Raw genomic sequence first — 16573 nt, forward strand, 5'->3', positions numbered from 1 at the left:
TTTCCTCTTTATCCCTGTTCTCTCTTATCTAGTGTTAGGGAGTTGAAAGGGTGGAAGAAAGAAGAACCCACACAGAAACAAAAGGCAGACTTCATAAAGTCACCTTGTACTTTGAGAACTTTAAGCTGTCGAATCCTCAGACCTTTACACACTCTTAGACTCACTGCAGCTGGGCTGTTTCCACCAATAGCCTCTCCTGGGCTCTCTTTAGGAACTTCAGTCCTGCCACACAGTGCTAAGTCTCAGCTGCTCTCTATGACTCCATATCTTTTTAAAACTACCACCTAGGCGACTTATATTACAAAATCTGGCTACCAGCATGAGGTACATTTTTGTATACTGTATACGAGTTCAAGGAGGTCCAGCTTTAATACCTTGTTAAACAGTTTTTTTTAAAACCTATCTCTCATAAACTCTTTTTGTGATTTTAATTCTCAGAAGTTATCAAACAAAAATAGAGAAATCAGCCATGGAGGTAAGCCCGGGTGAAGAAGAGATGAATAAGGGAGTTATAGGGAATTTGATCACCCTTTGACAGCCTGCTATAGAACAAAATTTTCCTACCCTATTAGGACAGGCTGTTGGTTAGAAGGTAGGGTCTCTCTTTCATGATAAACATCCATCTGTAAGAACTACTCCAGCAGGTGTATATGGAAAGAAATAGAGGAGGAGAAAACAAGTTTGTGTGGTGGCAGAAGCTGCAACCATTGACAACTGAGCATGGCAGTTTTGGCCATTGAACTGTACTGAGGCCAAGCTGTTTGTTGTAACAGAGTGAGGATTTAATAAGATCTGAGTCGGTGGAGGAAGAGGGGAAGGGTCACAAAATGAACTCTGCCGAAGAGGGCTTTATAAGCTCCAAGTGGGAGCCCAAGACCAGAAAGCGGCCTGGGAGTGCTTAGAGAAGGTGTGAGACTTTCAGGGTGGGGCTGAGAGGCAGGGGGACAAGGTTGCAGAGGACAGGAAGAGCTTAAGGAAGCTGCAGAACTTAGCAGACAGCTGCTAAGGGCAGGAGGTAAGAAACAGGAGTGTTCCAATAGACGGGCAAGTGGAGAGATGCCCATGAGGCCCCGGAGGGTGGAGGACGTAGTGGCCTCCAGGAGCTAGAGAGAGGGCACCAAGTACGTGGGGAGAGACAAAAAGATGGTTAGCGCTGGTGGAGGCGAGAAGCTGCTGAAGAGGCAGACTCTAGAATTTGGAACCAAATATGAGCAGTGGCAGAAGCCAGCAGAAACAGATAATCTGTACATATCTTAAGAGAGTCAAATCAGGGGCTGGAGAGATGGCTCAGCAGTTATCTGCTCTTCCGGAGGTCATGAGTTCAATTCCCAGCAGCCACATGGTGGCTCACAACCATCTATACTAGGATCTAATGCCCTCTTCTGGCATGCAGAGAGAGTTCTCATATATGTAAAATAAATAAATATATTTTTTAAAAAAAGAGTCAAATTAGCTGAGTCAGTTTAAAATGCTAAGATGTCAGGCTGTGGTTGTGTACACCTTAGAACTTAAGAGGCAGAGTTGGGGGCAGCCTGGCTATAGAGTGAGTTTCAGGACACTCAGGGCTACACAGAGAAACCCTGTTTCAAAGAAAAAAAGAAACGAAACATTTAGACATGGGCATGGCTAAAATGTAAGTGTGGCATCCTTTACCAATGCTACCTGAAAAGAAAGAAATCATGAAGGAAGTAATAGTTTGGAGTGTTTGCATGTTAGGAGATGGGATAGGTCATGAAAAGAGAAGACAGGAGTGGGCTATCAGAAGCTTAACTTTTTAAATGAATATAAGTTCAGCTCTGGCCAGAGCATGCAGGCAAGGTGCCCATCCTTGGACAATATAGTCTCTTTTTTTTTTTTTGATAAGTATGGAACATACACAAAGGTCCCAGTTGGTGACCCAGAATCCTGAGGGTATATCTCTCCTTTTCTGTAACAGAATGAGAAGGGAAGAGTTAAGTCTGGAAGCTGTAAGGCCAGGGCCCGCAGGTAGGCCTGGTGAAGCTTATGAAGAAGGGCTCGTGTGAAGGGCCAAGGGCCGCCTCATATAAGGAGCAGGTGAGAAGACAGAAAGGAATCCAAGAGAATAAGCCAACCATCCGGAGGAAGGATATAAAAGGTTGTCTTGAAAACAACTGGATGAGATATTTCCTATCTAGGGTGAAAAAAAACCCTCTAGCTAAACATAATCCTCCTCTTATCATCCAACTACAAAAGTCTTTCACTCCCATCCAGGGCAAAAGCAAGGTTGCCTGCCCACCTGGTCCTGGTTGTTTGCCCAGTTTTGTCTGTTTTGTAAGTGCAGATGGGTCTGAGTTTTTTCATCTTGTGGCAAACAAGGGAGCGGAGATGGAAATGGGTGAGGCGCAGCTGAATGACCGGCTGTGGCCACCACATGTTTTGTTTCTGACTGATCTCCTCTGAGCACATGACCACTGCTAATGGTGCTTGCCATGGCTGCTCTGATGGCCAGGGCTTAGAACTTATCTCTGGGTTTTCTGGCTACTGGATTCACTTAAACAGGGATTCAAATAGCTTATGAGTGTGGATAATATTAAAGTTGTTTAATATTAAACTTCATTTTTTTTTTTTTTTTTTTTTTTTTTAAGAGACAGGGTTTCTTTGTATAGCCTTGGCTGTCCTGGAACTCTTTCTGTAGACCAGGCTGGCCTTGAAGTCACAGAAATCCACCTGCCTCTGCCTCCCAGGTGCTGGGATTAAAGGCATGCACCCAGCAGCTTGTTTAATATTTAAAGTTTAATATTTTAACTTTTTGTCTAGACTTCAACAAAAAAATCCAAGCGATTTCTAACCAGACTTTCAATCAGTTGCTATTACAGAATTACCTGTCCCTAGCTACAGAGCCATAGGCCTGCAACTCCTGGTTATATCCTGATAGTGAAGTGCAAACTTGCCCCAAGGACTTCAATGATCCCATGCAGCAGGAAGTTGTCTAATGATTGTAGGGTAAATGGGCCAGGGACAGAATACCCTGACCTTGACCTGACCCCAAGGCCAAGAAACAGAATCTCATCAATCCCTTCCTCGCCACAGCATGCCACCAATCCCCGAGGTTACCACAAAACCAGGCCACTCAGGAAAGCTCCACTCCCCAAGAAACCCTACACAAACCGTGCCTCCTGCTCAGTTCTCAAGCTAATAGAAGCAGCCAGCTTCCTGGGTTTCCCTGCCTCCAATACTCTCTCGTGTGGGGTTTGTTGTATGCTGTGACTTTGTGGTTCTTAGCTCTTATTGCTAGGATACTTTTATGAGCTGCAACAATTTTGCTGGGGAAACCCACCCCTGCCAGAACAGAGCTGTACACTTATATTGGGTAAACCTTCCCTCACAGTTGGAGCAGAGTTTTCTTTGTTTTTGATAGGATTTCTTTGTGTAGACTTTGATGTCCTGGACTCACTTTGTAGACCACGCTGGCCTTGAACTCACAGAGATCTGCCTGCTTATTCCTCCCAGAGTGCTGGGATTAAAAGGCGCACCACCATGTTTGGCCTGTAATACTTCTATAGGAAAAGCGTTTTTCCTTCTGAGCAACAACAGTTACGATTTGTTGTTAATCCCAGATGTGGTCAAGCTGACAACCAAGAATAGCCATCACAAGTCCACCCCTTGTCAACTTAACACGTAGTCCCATCTCCTTATGTCATGATTAATTTCCAAATGGAAATAGCCAGGTCATACTCACACCTAACATGACATACTATCACTTGTATAACTGCAAACACATTATAAATTTTAGAATAGTTAGCAATGTCCTTTGAGGGATGTTCTTTAGCTATCATAACCACTGATATTCTCTTAATTGCTGTGTTAATGCTTCAGCTGTCCACTTCTTGGAGGTGCCTGCATAAACCTGCATGATCATCAGTAAACCAGGCCCAAGTCTTCTCTTCCTCATCCAGAGGCTATAGGTACATGATTGGCAGCAGACGACATTGTACTAGGAGTAGAAACCACAGGCATTTGGCCAACTTTTCATGTAACTTGCCTGTGCCCTCAGAACCTGCTTGGGCCCAATAGTGTGTATACTACTTCCATTTGGTAATGGATTGCTGCTATGTACATCCTATCTTATGACTTGGTGGGCCAGATAACACCCAGCTCATGGCGCAACTTGATGGCCCGTTGTGAAAGTTTCCCCTAAGGCCCAATAGCAGACTAAGATCTGTCTTTCAAAGGAATAGTTGTCTGTAGATGATGGTAGAGCCTTGCTCCAATTTTGTGATTTACCTATAGGAGCCTGCCAAAGGCTTCAAACTGCATCCCTATCTGCCTCTGACACCGAAAGTACCATCAGGTCTGCTGGATCATATGGTCAAAGTAGGGGACCAGCCTGCACTGCAGCCTGGACCTGCTGAAGAGCCTTCTCCTGTTCCAGGCTCCACACTTGGAAAGTTAGCACTTTACAAGTCACTGGCATATGGGCTAGCTGACACACCCAACTAAGGAATGTGCTGGCTCCAGAATCCAGATAGGCCCACTAAATACTGGTGGTGGGAGCGGCCATAGTGGAATATATCTGCAAGCCCCACACCACTGGATTCCTCCAAGAATTTCACTGAGGCCCTTGAATTTTGGTTGGATTTATTTCCCATTCTCTGACGTGCATATGTGTTTCTAATGAGTCCAAAGTGGTTGCTATCTCCTGCTCACTTGGTCCAATCAGCATAAGGTCATCGATATAGTTCATCAATACAATATTTTGGGGAAGAGACAGATCCCTTCTAAGTTATGACACAGTACTGGGGATTTAATATATCCTTGAAGTAGAGCTGTAAAGGTATACTGGCGGGGGTGCTGGAGGTTAAAAGCACTGGTTGTTCTACCAGCGGTCCTGAGTTCAACTCCCAGCAACCAAATGATGTCTCACAACCATTTATAATATCTGGTGCCCTCTTCTGGCGTGCATACATAATACCATTTACTAAATAAAGGTACACTGCTGGCCTTGCCAACTGAAAGCCAAGTGTTTCTGATGGTTCTTATGGACAAGCATTTGCTTAATCAGTAGCTGCATACCATGGATCAGGAGATGTGTTAATCTCAAGTAAGGACACCACATCTGGTAAAGCAGCTGCAATCAAAATTACTGACTGAGTTTTTGATAGTTGTCATCCTCCATGCTTCAGGTCTTCTGCACTGGCCAGATAGGAGAGTTAAAGGGAGATGTGGTACAAACCACCACCTGCATCTTTCAAGTCCTTGATGGTGCCACTAATTTCTACAGTCCTTCCAGGGATGCCATACTATATTTGATTCACTATTTTCCTTGACAGAGGCAACTCTGAAAGTTTCCATTTGGCCTTTCCAACCTTAAGAGCCCTCATTCCACAGGTCAGGGAACCAATGTGAGAATTCTGCTAACTTCTAAATCTATCTACCCCAATTCTACATTCTGGGACTGGGGAGAGAACCACTGGATGAATTTAGGGATCCAGTGGATCTACTATGAATTGGACTTTAGCCAAAAGTCCATTAATCACTTGACATCCATAAACCTCTACTTTAATAGGAGAGTCACAATGTTTCTTGCGATCTCCTGGAGTCACTGTTAAGAACCAGTATCCAATAGACCCTGGAAAGTGTGCTTATTTCCTTTTTAGCTGTTCAAGTTTCCATATTAAACCTAGATCTCCACCCAGAAGGCCCGTATCAATAAACTCTGCCTGATTACATCCTTAAAATCCATTCCCACATATATTCCCCAGACCTCTGAATGAGTTAGCAAAATTATTAAGCTCTTTAGTATCATGTACTTCCTCATGGACTACACACTTTGTAGCTCCCCTCTAGGAGCCTGCTTAGCCTGCTTAGTCTGGCTATAGGTCTAGAGGCAACTATTTGAAGGCTATCAGTATTGTCTTGCTTGGAATTTTCTTCAGAGAAAGACTAATTAGCAGACAATAAGGATTAATTTTAATTGAAAAGAGAAACTGAATGGAACCCATCTGATACAGACCTACTTCTAAAGTGGAAGCAAGGGCTTCTTGACGAGAGAAACAGTGCCATCCACTTGGCTATCTATGTCCAAGTCTTAGTGGATGCCAGAGGCCATGTGGATATGCACTTTACCTGAGTTTGTCCCCAGAAAAAACGCGAACAAGGGTCAGCTCAGGATAGTCACACTCGGGTGGCCGTAGCTCAGGAATATAGGACACTGATGCTGACTGAGGATGGGGAATGGGGGTACGGACCAGGGCTGGACCAGGAGCTTCCTGTTTAGAACAGTCCTGTCTATCTGTTGTGGGTGCAAGGCTTCCTGTCATGGGGAATGGCTCTTATCAGGTGCAGAAGATGTCGCACTGCCCTCAGAATCCCTGCTCTGCAGCCGATGCAGTGCCTCCATCTGCCTCCTCTTCTCCTTGGCCCGGTTGATGGTTGTCTGGAAGAGCTGGCAGAAGAGCTGGATAGCTTGGGGTGAGTCGTCGTTGCCAGGGACAGGGTAAGTGATGAGGCATGGGTTGCAGTTGGTGTCCACAATGCCCACTGTGGGGATGTTCATCTTGGCCGCATCCCTCACAGCCACATGGGGTTCAAAGACATTGTTGAGTGTGTGCAGGAAGATGATGAGGTCTGGCAGGCGGACTGTAGGCCCAAAGAGGAGCTGAGCATTAGTCAGCAAGCCACCCTTGAAGTAGCGGGTGTGGGCGTACTCCCCGCAATCCCGGGCTGTATTCTCAATCAAGTAAGAGAATTGCCGGTTCCGGCTCACAAACAGGATGATGCCCTTTCGGTAGGCCACATGGGCTGTGAAGTTCAAGGCCTGCTGGAGATTCAAGGCTGTCTGATCCAGATCGATGATATCTTGACCCAAGCGGTTCCCAAAGATGTATGGCTCCATAAATCTGCCAAAAAAAAAAAAAAACCCCAAAGTGAATCCGTGTTCATGGAGCCACACTTCCCCTTCCACAGACCCCTATCAGCAATGCAGGCTTATACAATGCAGGCTTATAAGCCTGCTTATACAATGCAGGCTGCAGGCTGGGAGGCACTATTTATATTACCTGTGCTCCCTGCTACTCCTTGCCTAGTGAGGGATGGGCTGGGTTGTGGAGTTGAGCAGCTAGTATCAGGTGTGTGGCTCAACCTGTCCCACTTTCTCCCTGTGGAGATTTGAGGACCAACGGCACCTTAAACATGAACCCTACTGGCAAGTGGGTGATGTGGCACTTGCCTTTAATCCCAGCACCAGAGAGGCAGAGTCAGGCTCTGTGAGTTCTGAGGCCAGCCTGGTCTACAGATTGAGTTCCAGGACAGCCAACACTACACAGAGAAACTCTGTCTCGAAAAACAAAACAAAAAAGCATGACCCATGCAGTGCACTCTGTCTAGTGTTGCTCTCTATGGCTACTTCAGTTCTATAAGGCAGGACCTCTCTATTGGGTCCTGGCCAAAACTTGGGGGTCCTCGGCCAGTGATGACCCCCAATTTCCACCACATCTGTGAAAAGCATCAATAATACACGGCAGTCGGTATTGCTGCTGACACCCCCATCCACTTCCAATCTTGACCCGATGCCAACCCTCTGCCCCCCACACTGTTTGTGCCAGCTACCTATGCCGACAACCAGCTTTATGTCCCAGGTGTACTCGGGCCTCGAAGAGGCTCTTCACAGAAAACAGCTCCTTGACATTGAAGAAGTCCGAATGCTGCAGCGGCACATTTAGGATCCTGCTCTGGAGCTCTAAAGAAAAAGGGGAAGACAATGTGGCCCACCACCACCAACCAAAGACTCCTGAACGTGGGGACCTCAAGGCTGAGGTGAAATGCCAGGAAAGATCTGGAAGACACGGGGGCATTTTTACAGCACTAGTGCCAAGGTCTCAGGTGGACTCCGTGTGGGGAGAGCCTGGTCAGCTCTCTTCTCTTAGTTTCCTCAGACACAAGAGGAAAGAGATGCGGGCCTTGTTAACTTCTGGTGCCTCAAATATCCCGCCTGAAGACCAGAAAGGTGGACAGAGACAAAACTGGTCTCCACTGGTCTCAGGAGCTACTAGGCCGCTGAGGGGCTATTCTCCCTCCCACCCCATTTAGGGAGATTGGCCCAGGCTTCGCTCAGGGATCCCGCAATGACAACCGCTCCCCGACCCACTTCCAGCCGCTGGCCTTTACCGTAGCTGTCCTGGGGCTCGCTGACCGCGGGGGCCGGGGCTCCTGTCACCATCCTACCATTTTGCCCCGCTGGGCCCAGGGCCGCCTTCTGCAGGAAACCTGGCCAGCGCCGCACACCTGCGGGAAGAGAGGCGATGGGGCCGCGCCCTGTCCACGTCCTTGTCCTCCTCTCTCGGATCCCAGGATCCCTCCCATCTCTGGCGTCCTCCGCTCTCACCTGCACACAGCAGCGGGGTCAACAGGGCCGGAGCAGGAGCCATGGCGGGCGCGTGGACAGAGATGCCGCAGAGACTCTTCCTCCCGGGCAGAGCGCCATCTCCGCCCAGCGCGCAGGGCTGCAGCGCCGCATGCAGGCCGGGAGGACCTCCGCCCCCGCTGCGCAGGGCAGGCCGCGCATCCTTAGAAGTGGGATTCTGCTTAGGTGAGCCAGTGCTGTGGCGGGCGATTGGTGCCTAGTTGGGACGTGGGACTGAACCAGGACCAGGGCACTTTCACCCACAGCTCGTTCCTCCCTGTGAAATGACAGCATCCTCTCAGAATCGGTCTGGAGGAGGCTATCCTCTTGTTCAAAATGGTTTTTACTGGTCTTTATTTTTGTTTGTCTTTTTTTCCCAGCGAGACAGGGTTTCTCTGTGTAGCCTTGACTGTCCTTGATTGTCTCTGTAGACCAGGCTGGCCTTGAACTCATGGAGAGCCGCCTGCCTCTGCCTCTGGAGTGCGGGGATTAAATGTGGGAGCCACCGCCATCAGGATTATTATTATTATTTTTTTTTAAGATTTTATTTATTTATTTTGAATGCTCTATCTGTTTGTACACCTGCATGCCAGAAGACGGCAGTAGAAGGTATAGATGGCTGTGAGCCACCACGTGGTCGCTGGGAATTGAACTCAGGACCTCTGGAAGAGTAGTCAGAGTGCTTAACCACTGAGCCATCTCTCCAGCCCTATTGTTTGGTTTTTAGTTGCGTTTTTTGTTGCTGTTGAACATTATTTCTAGGTTTATGTATTTTATGGATGTATTTGGCTCTCAGGTATCCATATGCACCTTGTGAGTGCCTGGTGCCCTTGGAGCGGAGAAGGTGTCTGGTCCCCAGGGACAAGAGTTAAGGATGTTTGTGAGTCACGCTGTAGGTGTAGACTTGAATCCTGCCCTGCAGGAGCAACAGATGCATTCAACCGCTGAGCCACCTCTCCAGCCCCAAATCACATTCAAGAATGACGACTACACAACCAACCAAAGTCTCCCTGGTTGACCTAGAACTCTATGTAGATCAGGCTGGCCTTGAACTCAGAGATCTGCCTCCTGGCACTGCACTAGCACTTCATTAATGCAGTCACTCTTCTGTGAGCTACGGGCACGGCTCACGAGATCATCTTTTTATATTTCAACAGTATTTGGCCTAGGAAAATTACCTAAATTTAGCAACATCTCTCGTCTAAGTTTAGGCGTTGTTATGAGGAGCGTGCGGTGACTGGGCCAAGGAGAAGCCCTGGCCAGGACAGTAAACGGCAGGCCAGTGAGTGCTTGCTCAGGTAGAGATCAGAAGCACCTAATTTCTGCGTATTTGTTAGTGAAGTCCCAGGTCCTAAGATTTCATTTGTCCAGGATCTGCTTCCCAACAGTTCCAGAAAAAGGCCAGCGGAAATTCCAGAGGAGCTGCGCTGCACGTGGAAGCTTGGAATTCCTTCGCGTGACAGTCCTAGTTTAGAACTCCTCACTGTCTCCTTGTTATTCGCTCCCTGGAAGATTCTAGATTTGCCTGTGGCTGCTCTGGCAGGCCGCTTACAAAGAACCGCCCCGCCTCCTCCTGGTCAGGTGACGTTGTTGCTTAGCAACAGGACGCACTGCCGCCTTAGCCGCAGACTTCACTGTCCTTGCCTAGTTTCTTGCGGAGGCCCAATGTCTGGAAAAAACCCTCAAGAGTGCACCAAGCCGGTGGTAACCAAGGCTAACCTGGGCCCGGAGAAGACGAGCGACTATTACCGTGTGAGCGAACAGCTCCCAGACAGGTTCAACAATCCGGGGTGTTTTCGTGGCTACAGGTGAGGAAAACTGAGGTTACCTCCGTCATATTGGAGAGTGCTGCAGGTGGCCCTAGCTTTGGCCATGTTTGTGAGACTCCCACATGCCTGGCTGCTGAGGTCAAAAGAAGCCAGACATGAACCCTGTGCCTTGTGTAACCATTACTATCAGGATCCTGCTGTCTGAGCAGCCACAAGAGTGAATGTGTGCAGATGTCAGGTTGTTTGCGGGAGGAGGAGGTGGCTCTTCGCTTTGGAAGCTCCCCCTGAAAATCGGTCAGTTTGCAGGGCAGCCGCTTTCGCTTGGAAATGAGAATGGAAGCCTCCCTGACTTCTGTGAAGCAGCTGCAGGCACACTACCACCACTCCCTACAAACAAGAAGACTGCTGAGGCCTCAGGATGTGAAGTAGAGTTGATGGTGGCCTCTGTATCACAGACCACAGCCTCACAAACCACATTTCTTTCCTCCTCTCCATGTGACAGTAGCTTGGCCTCTCAGAAGCAGAGGGGATGCTGCCAGGGTCTGGACGCTGAGATGCTGACCCCAAGGTAGCTACCATACCTGGCTGTGGTAGTCTGTGGCGAGGTTCCACCAAGGCTTCTCCTCCAGCTGGCTGGGTGTTCTGTAGGGTTTAACCCTGGAAGGATCAGGGGCCATGGCCAGCAGAGGAGACCCGAGAGGCAGGCCTGCTGAGAGAGAGAATGCTCATACTAGGAGCCCTGTTGGCATGGTATTGCTGCCATGGACGTCACCAAAAAAGCTCCATTAACCCAGGTTATGATTTGTCTGACTTAAAATGAGTATGAGTGGGAAACAGTGTGTCTCTCTTCTACAGGACGGACAAAACTCCCTCCATGTACCAGACCAGTAACCAGACTTATGGAAGCCGAGCACCCACAGTGCATGAGATGCCGGTACGTGCAAGCCAGACATGCCAGGGTGAGGTGCCAGCGAGAAAAGCAGGGTTGTGAGGAATCAGACTTGGAAATCAAGTTCCCACATTTTAAATTCGAGGCAGCTAAAATCATGTTAGAACAGGACAGGACAGAGAGATGATAAAATACAAATTAGAAGCAAAACATATTGTAGAAAGAGAAAAGTCTGCTTGGTGGCTGTAGCACACACCTTTAATCCCAGCGCTCAGGAGGCAGAGGCAGGTGGATCTCTGAGTTGGAGACAGGCCTGGGCTACAGAGTGAGTTCCAAGACAGCCAGGGCTACACAGAGAAACCTGTCCCTCCCCAACTGACTCCCTCCCTACAAAGAAGAGTCCAAATAAGCTTGCTTCCACACTACCCTCCTTCCCATCCTGTGATCAGCCACACCACTAGGCAGGCATGCACGTCACAAGGACAGGCACACCTTTATGTAGGTGTTCAGAGGCAGATGAAGGAAGTCTGCTCTTCTCGGCTCTGTTTCTTGTTGTGAGATGTGCTCTGTGCACTGGACTGCAGTACTGATTGCAGCCAAGGGTGCAAGATGGTGCCTCTAGGGCTGAAGTCAGACTCAGGGAAAGCACCCCCAGATTCCCTGGGCTCCCACACTGGAATGAGGATGTTGGAGGTAATTTTCCCAAAGAGTTGTCAGTTTTGAAGACCTGGTAGTCCATTATTTAGTTGTGTCATATGAGTGACAGAATGCCTGTGAAAAGATTATTCTTTAGTCAGTGCTTCAAAAATCAAAGACAAGGTGTTTCTGCGGGAAGCAGGCGCATAGGTCCTGTTGCTTATGCACCCTTAAATTGCATTCTACTTGCCAGGCATGTTGGCTCACATCTTTAATCTCAGCACTTGGGAGGTAGAGGCAGAGGCACATGGATCTCTTGAGTTTGAGACCACCTTGATCTACAGAGTGAGTTCCAGGACAGCCAGGGCTATACAGAAAACCCGTGTCTTGAAAAACAAAAACAAAACAAAACAAAACAAAAAACCAACAGCTGTGTGCGGTGGCACACACCTGTAATCCCAGCACTCAGGGAGGCAGAGGCAGGTGGATCACTGTGAGTTCAAGGCCAGCCTGGTCTACAAATGAGTTCAGGACAGCCAAGGCTACACAGAGAAACCTTGTCTCCTCCCTCCCCCCCAAAAAAAAAGAAAAGAAAGAAAAAGAAAAAACAAACAAGCAAACAAAAACTTGCATTCGACTTGTCTTTGTATGGGGATATGTTTGTGGGTGGAGGACAACTTGTAGGAGTTGGTTCCCCTTCTACCACACCAGTCCTGGGGATCCAACTCGAGTCATCAGGGCTGGCAACGAGTGCCTTATCTTTTTCTTTGAGACATGGTCTCAAGGTAGCCAGAGCTAGTTTTGAATCAGTTCAAAACTGAAGATGACTTTGAACTCCTGAGCCTTTCGCCTCCATCTCCCAAGTGCTGGGTTAAAGGTGTACTTACTCTACGACATCCTGTTTTATGAAGTGCTGGGGCTTTGCAAGTGGTAGACACAGTGTTTTACCAGCTGAGCCAAAGCCCCACCTACTGATTCTGCCTTTATAAAAGGCCGCTGAGAAAGTGCTGCCTTGTTTAACAGTGGTGCTTCACACTCAGGTTAGCAGGCAATGGGCCACAAGGTGAGGGGATCAGAGGCAAGCTGGAAGGGAAGTACGTGTTCCCTGCTTTTTACAGTCCTGTTCTCTTGGGTTGGCTCTTCAGCTTTCTGGCTGAGTACACTCAGTCTGTGAGCAGCTCTTAGTATGATTCTCCACAGCGATGCAGTGGTGGGTGTGTCTAATTATACACTGTCAACATGTACTGAATGGAGCTGGGCTTGGTGGCGCACACCTTTAATCCTAGAGAGGCAGAGGCAGGTAGATCACTGTGAGTTCGAAGCCAGCCTGGTCTACATTGTGAGTCCAGGAGAGCCAAGGCTACACAGAGAAACCCTGTCTCAACAAACAAACAAACAAACAAACAACAAACAAAGTACTGAATGAATGTGCAGGGCCAAGAGACACTTCCCCTCCCCCTCCAGGGCACAGTGCACAACCAAGTGGCAATTTTGGCTCAAATCCGGTGCACCTGCAATAGGCTATGCTAACAGTGGGGGAGCTGTGTGTATTGGGATGGGATTTGGACACGGTATTTTATTTTTCAGCTTTCCTGGAGAAATCAAATTTTCCTCTTGAAAAATGCTCTGAAATAATTTCTCTTTATATGTGCCTCCTGCCAAAGAGAGAAAACATCAGGTGATCTTGACACAGGGTTATGTGAGGATAGGGTACCACTATCTGGTGGAGGTCAGTCTGCACGTGCCAATCATCTAAGGATTCTGTCTGACTAGGCTGATTATCACCAGGGGTTCCTGCACTGGCAGTGGCTACACTCTCATCAGGAACTGCGTGTGTCAGGCCTCAGCAGGGCAGCCCCTTCCCATACCCTGGGCTGGTTGTGCATGCCCAGGAGTCTTTTTAAAACACTCTACAGAGGATTTTGACTCAACAGAGCTTTGCCTTCTGAGTGCTGGGATTAAATGTATGTACCACCACTCTCAACTAACTTTGTCTCTTTATTAGTTACAAGTATTTGTTAAAGCATGGCAAGCTGCCTACCCTCACAGAAGAGACAGCTGAGGCTAACAGAGAGGCCTCGTGTGGCGTGGCTGGAAGTAGGCCTTGGTGTGTGTGTAGGGAGGGTCACTCTGGCACACTCCAGGCTGATGCTTGTTTCATACCTAGGTATGGTGCTGCTCACATATGGGTGATCCTGAAACTTCTCTTGCTGTCCATGTAGTGTATAAAGGAGGCAATGTTAATTATTTTAGACATGTTAAGCACAAATTGGAATGGTTGGGGCCATCTTGCCCACTCTGGTTTCTGTGCTTCTTAGCAATGGAGCTGTATGTATTCTTCTGAAATAACAGCCTGGCTGCTTGTGTTATTATGCACCATTAATCTTCTTGTTTCTTTTTATTTCCAGAAAGTATATTATCCACATACAAGTGAGTTCTCCAGACAATTTTTAACTTCTGGAATGTTCCGGAGAAACAATATTAACGTCAGCCTGGAGAAGAGCATAGTGACAGGCCCTGACAATTACATCACCCATTGTGACCGCCTTAACTTTCACCCCAGTTACAATGTCAACAGGCCATCCATCTGCGACTAAGGGAGCGAGATGCCTGTCCCAGGGGACTCTCCTGACTCAGTGCTGCTGTAGGGATCATGGCGGCCACGATCCTTGACAAGTGCCCAGTTGTGAAGGCATGGATCTCACTGCCTTTTCAGAAAATACTTTTCCTCTCCGGAGGAGAAAAATATTCAAATAGGGTCATAACGTCTTGCGTTCCGTGTTGCACACAGGAGAGATGCTAATGGCTAGATTTTCTATTAAAAAGATGCCACAGCCTCAGTTTCTGATGTGCCTCATTTGTCCTGGAGCAGCAGGGAATGGCACATCTCGGAACCCACATCTTGGTCTGAAATGCAGGGTGTGCCAGGGAGTGCCTCAAGGTGTCTTTATTTGGGAGCGTTGCCCTTTGTGTGGCCATACTAGGCTAAAGTCTGCATAGACCCTAGCAGGTCCCCAGTAAGTGTGGGGAAGTCCTCTAGCCACAGTGAGGGTCAGGAGAGGGACATGTGCCATGCAGCAAGGCTGACGATGATAGCCATTGTTGATAACTGTGAAGGTTGGAGGTTGTTCATCCAAGTTTCATCCAGGCCTAACCTCACTTGGCTTCCCAGACTGGAAATGCTCAGGTTTACATAAAGGCTCTCTGTGATCATTTAACAACTTTATTTTTATTTTTAAATCTCTCTCTCCTCTCTGTGGAGGTGGGGTGTGCCCAAGGAATCCAGAAGAAGATGTCAGATTTCCTGGAGTTACAGGAGGTGTGAGCTGTCCCAAATGGGACCTGAACTTTATGAGTAGTGTGTGCTTTTAGCCACTGAGCCAGCTCTCCAGCTCTCATTTTCTTGTTACTTTTCTTAAAATTTATTTATTTTATGTATATGAGTGTTCTATCTGCATTTACACCTGCCAGAAGAAGAAATCAGCACATTATGGATGGTTGTGAGCCACCATGTGGTTGCTGGAAATTGAACTCAGGACCTTTGGAAGAACAGACAGTGCTCTTAACCACTGAGCCATCTCTCCAGCCCCCTTACTTAGGGTTTTTATCTCTGCAATGAAACTACATGACCAAAAAGCAAGTTGGATAGGAAAGGGTCTGTTCAGCATACACTTTGACATTCCAAAGGAAGTCAGGATAGGAACTTACACAGGGCAGGAACCTGGAGGCAGGAAGCTTATGCAGAGGCAATGGAGGAGTGCTGCTTATTGGCTTGCTTCACGTGGCTTGCTCATCCTGCTTTTCTTTTTCTTTCTTTTTTTTTTTTTTTTTGAGATAGGGCTTCTCTGTGTAGCCTTGGCTGTACTGGACTTGCTTTGTAGACCAGGCTGGCCTCGAACTCACAGAGATCCACCTGCCTCTGCCTCCCTGAGTGTTGGGACTACAGGTGTGTGCCATTGTATCCAGCTCAGCCTGCTTTGTTATACCCAGGACCACCAGCCCAGAGATGGCACTGTCTACCATGGGCTGGACCCTCCACCATTGATCACTAACTGAGAAAGTACCCTCCAGCTGGATCCCATGGAGGCATTTCCTCAATTGAGGCTTCCTCTCTGATGACTCTAGCTTCTGTCAAGTTGACAGAAAGCCAACTAGTACACTAATCTGGATGATAGTTTTAGTGTATGTGTGCCTCTGCACCTGGGTGAACTCTGCTACGTGTGTGGAGAGCAGAGGTTTACATCTGCTGCCTTCCTTTACTGCTCTCCACCTTGTTTTGAGACAGGGAACCTCACTGAAACTGGAGCCTGATGTTGTGGCTGGAATGACTGGCCAGTGACCTCGGGATCCACTGTCCTTCAGTTATAGATGCACGCCTCTGTACCAGGCTGGGGATCCAGACTCAGGCCCTCAGGTTTGTGTGGCAAATACTTTACCCTCTGAGCCACCTCCCTACCTCTGATTTATTTTTTTCAAACTTCATTCCCGTGAAGGAGGTGGTGTTCTCTTTACAGGAAATTTGGAAAGCATTGATAACAGAAAGAAGAAATCCTTACATGCTGTCATTAATGCTTTGTTTACAGAAATTAAACATCCTGCTCCCCACCCCCCCTTTGGTACTATTAATGCACAAAGTAAACCTTTGGCGACAGTCTTAGTGTCTAATTTGGAGTGGAAATGCTTTGTAGGAAAAAATCAATTGGATTAATTACAAGCTATGTGCTGAGGCTGAAGCCAGAATCTACAGACTCTTCCTCTGAGGCAGGAAACCAGCAGACTGGGTGTCCAGCTGAAAAGTTGGTCTTGTTTTGAACAATTTATTTAGGGATGCCAGGAGTGGTGGCACACTGCCTTCAGTCCAAGCACTGGGGAGGCAGAGGCAGAGGCAGAGGCAGAGGCAGAGGCAGAGGCAGAGGC

The 16573-nt window shown here is 47.9% G+C and overlaps 2 protein-coding genes across 2 annotated transcripts; one reads left to right on the plus strand and one right to left on the minus strand.

The window, feature by feature from the left end:
- Positions 1-4582: 4582 nt before the first annotated feature.
- On the minus strand, positions 4583-8407 carry Mrps2 (mitochondrial ribosomal protein S2). The gene is made up of 4 exons (XM_055600774.1): positions 8345-8407; positions 8128-8244; positions 7570-7699; positions 4583-6860 (listed from the first exon to the last, which is right to left on the minus strand). Exons 1-4 carry the CDS (start codon positions 8385-8387, stop codon positions 6278-6280), a joined length of 873 nt encoding a protein of 290 aa, XP_055456749.1. The 5' UTR covers positions 8388-8407; the 3' UTR covers positions 4583-6277.
- A 1572-nt stretch (positions 8408-9979) lies between these two features.
- Positions 9980-14487, plus strand: Pierce1 (piercer of microtubule wall 1). Its single transcript, XM_055600655.1, has 3 exons — positions 9980-10170; positions 10987-11065; positions 14065-14487. Exons 1-3 carry the CDS (start codon positions 10028-10030, stop codon positions 14251-14253), a joined length of 411 nt encoding a protein of 136 aa, XP_055456630.1. The 5' UTR covers positions 9980-10027; the 3' UTR covers positions 14254-14487.
- Positions 14488-16573: the final 2086 nt, after the last annotated feature.

The sequence above is a fragment of the Psammomys obesus genome, unplaced genomic scaffold, assembly GCF_907164565.1.
Source record: "Psammomys obesus unplaced genomic scaffold, mPsaObe1.curated_primary_1811, whole genome shotgun sequence".
NCBI classification, from domain to species: domain Eukaryota; kingdom Metazoa; phylum Chordata; class Mammalia; order Rodentia; family Muridae; genus Psammomys; species Psammomys obesus.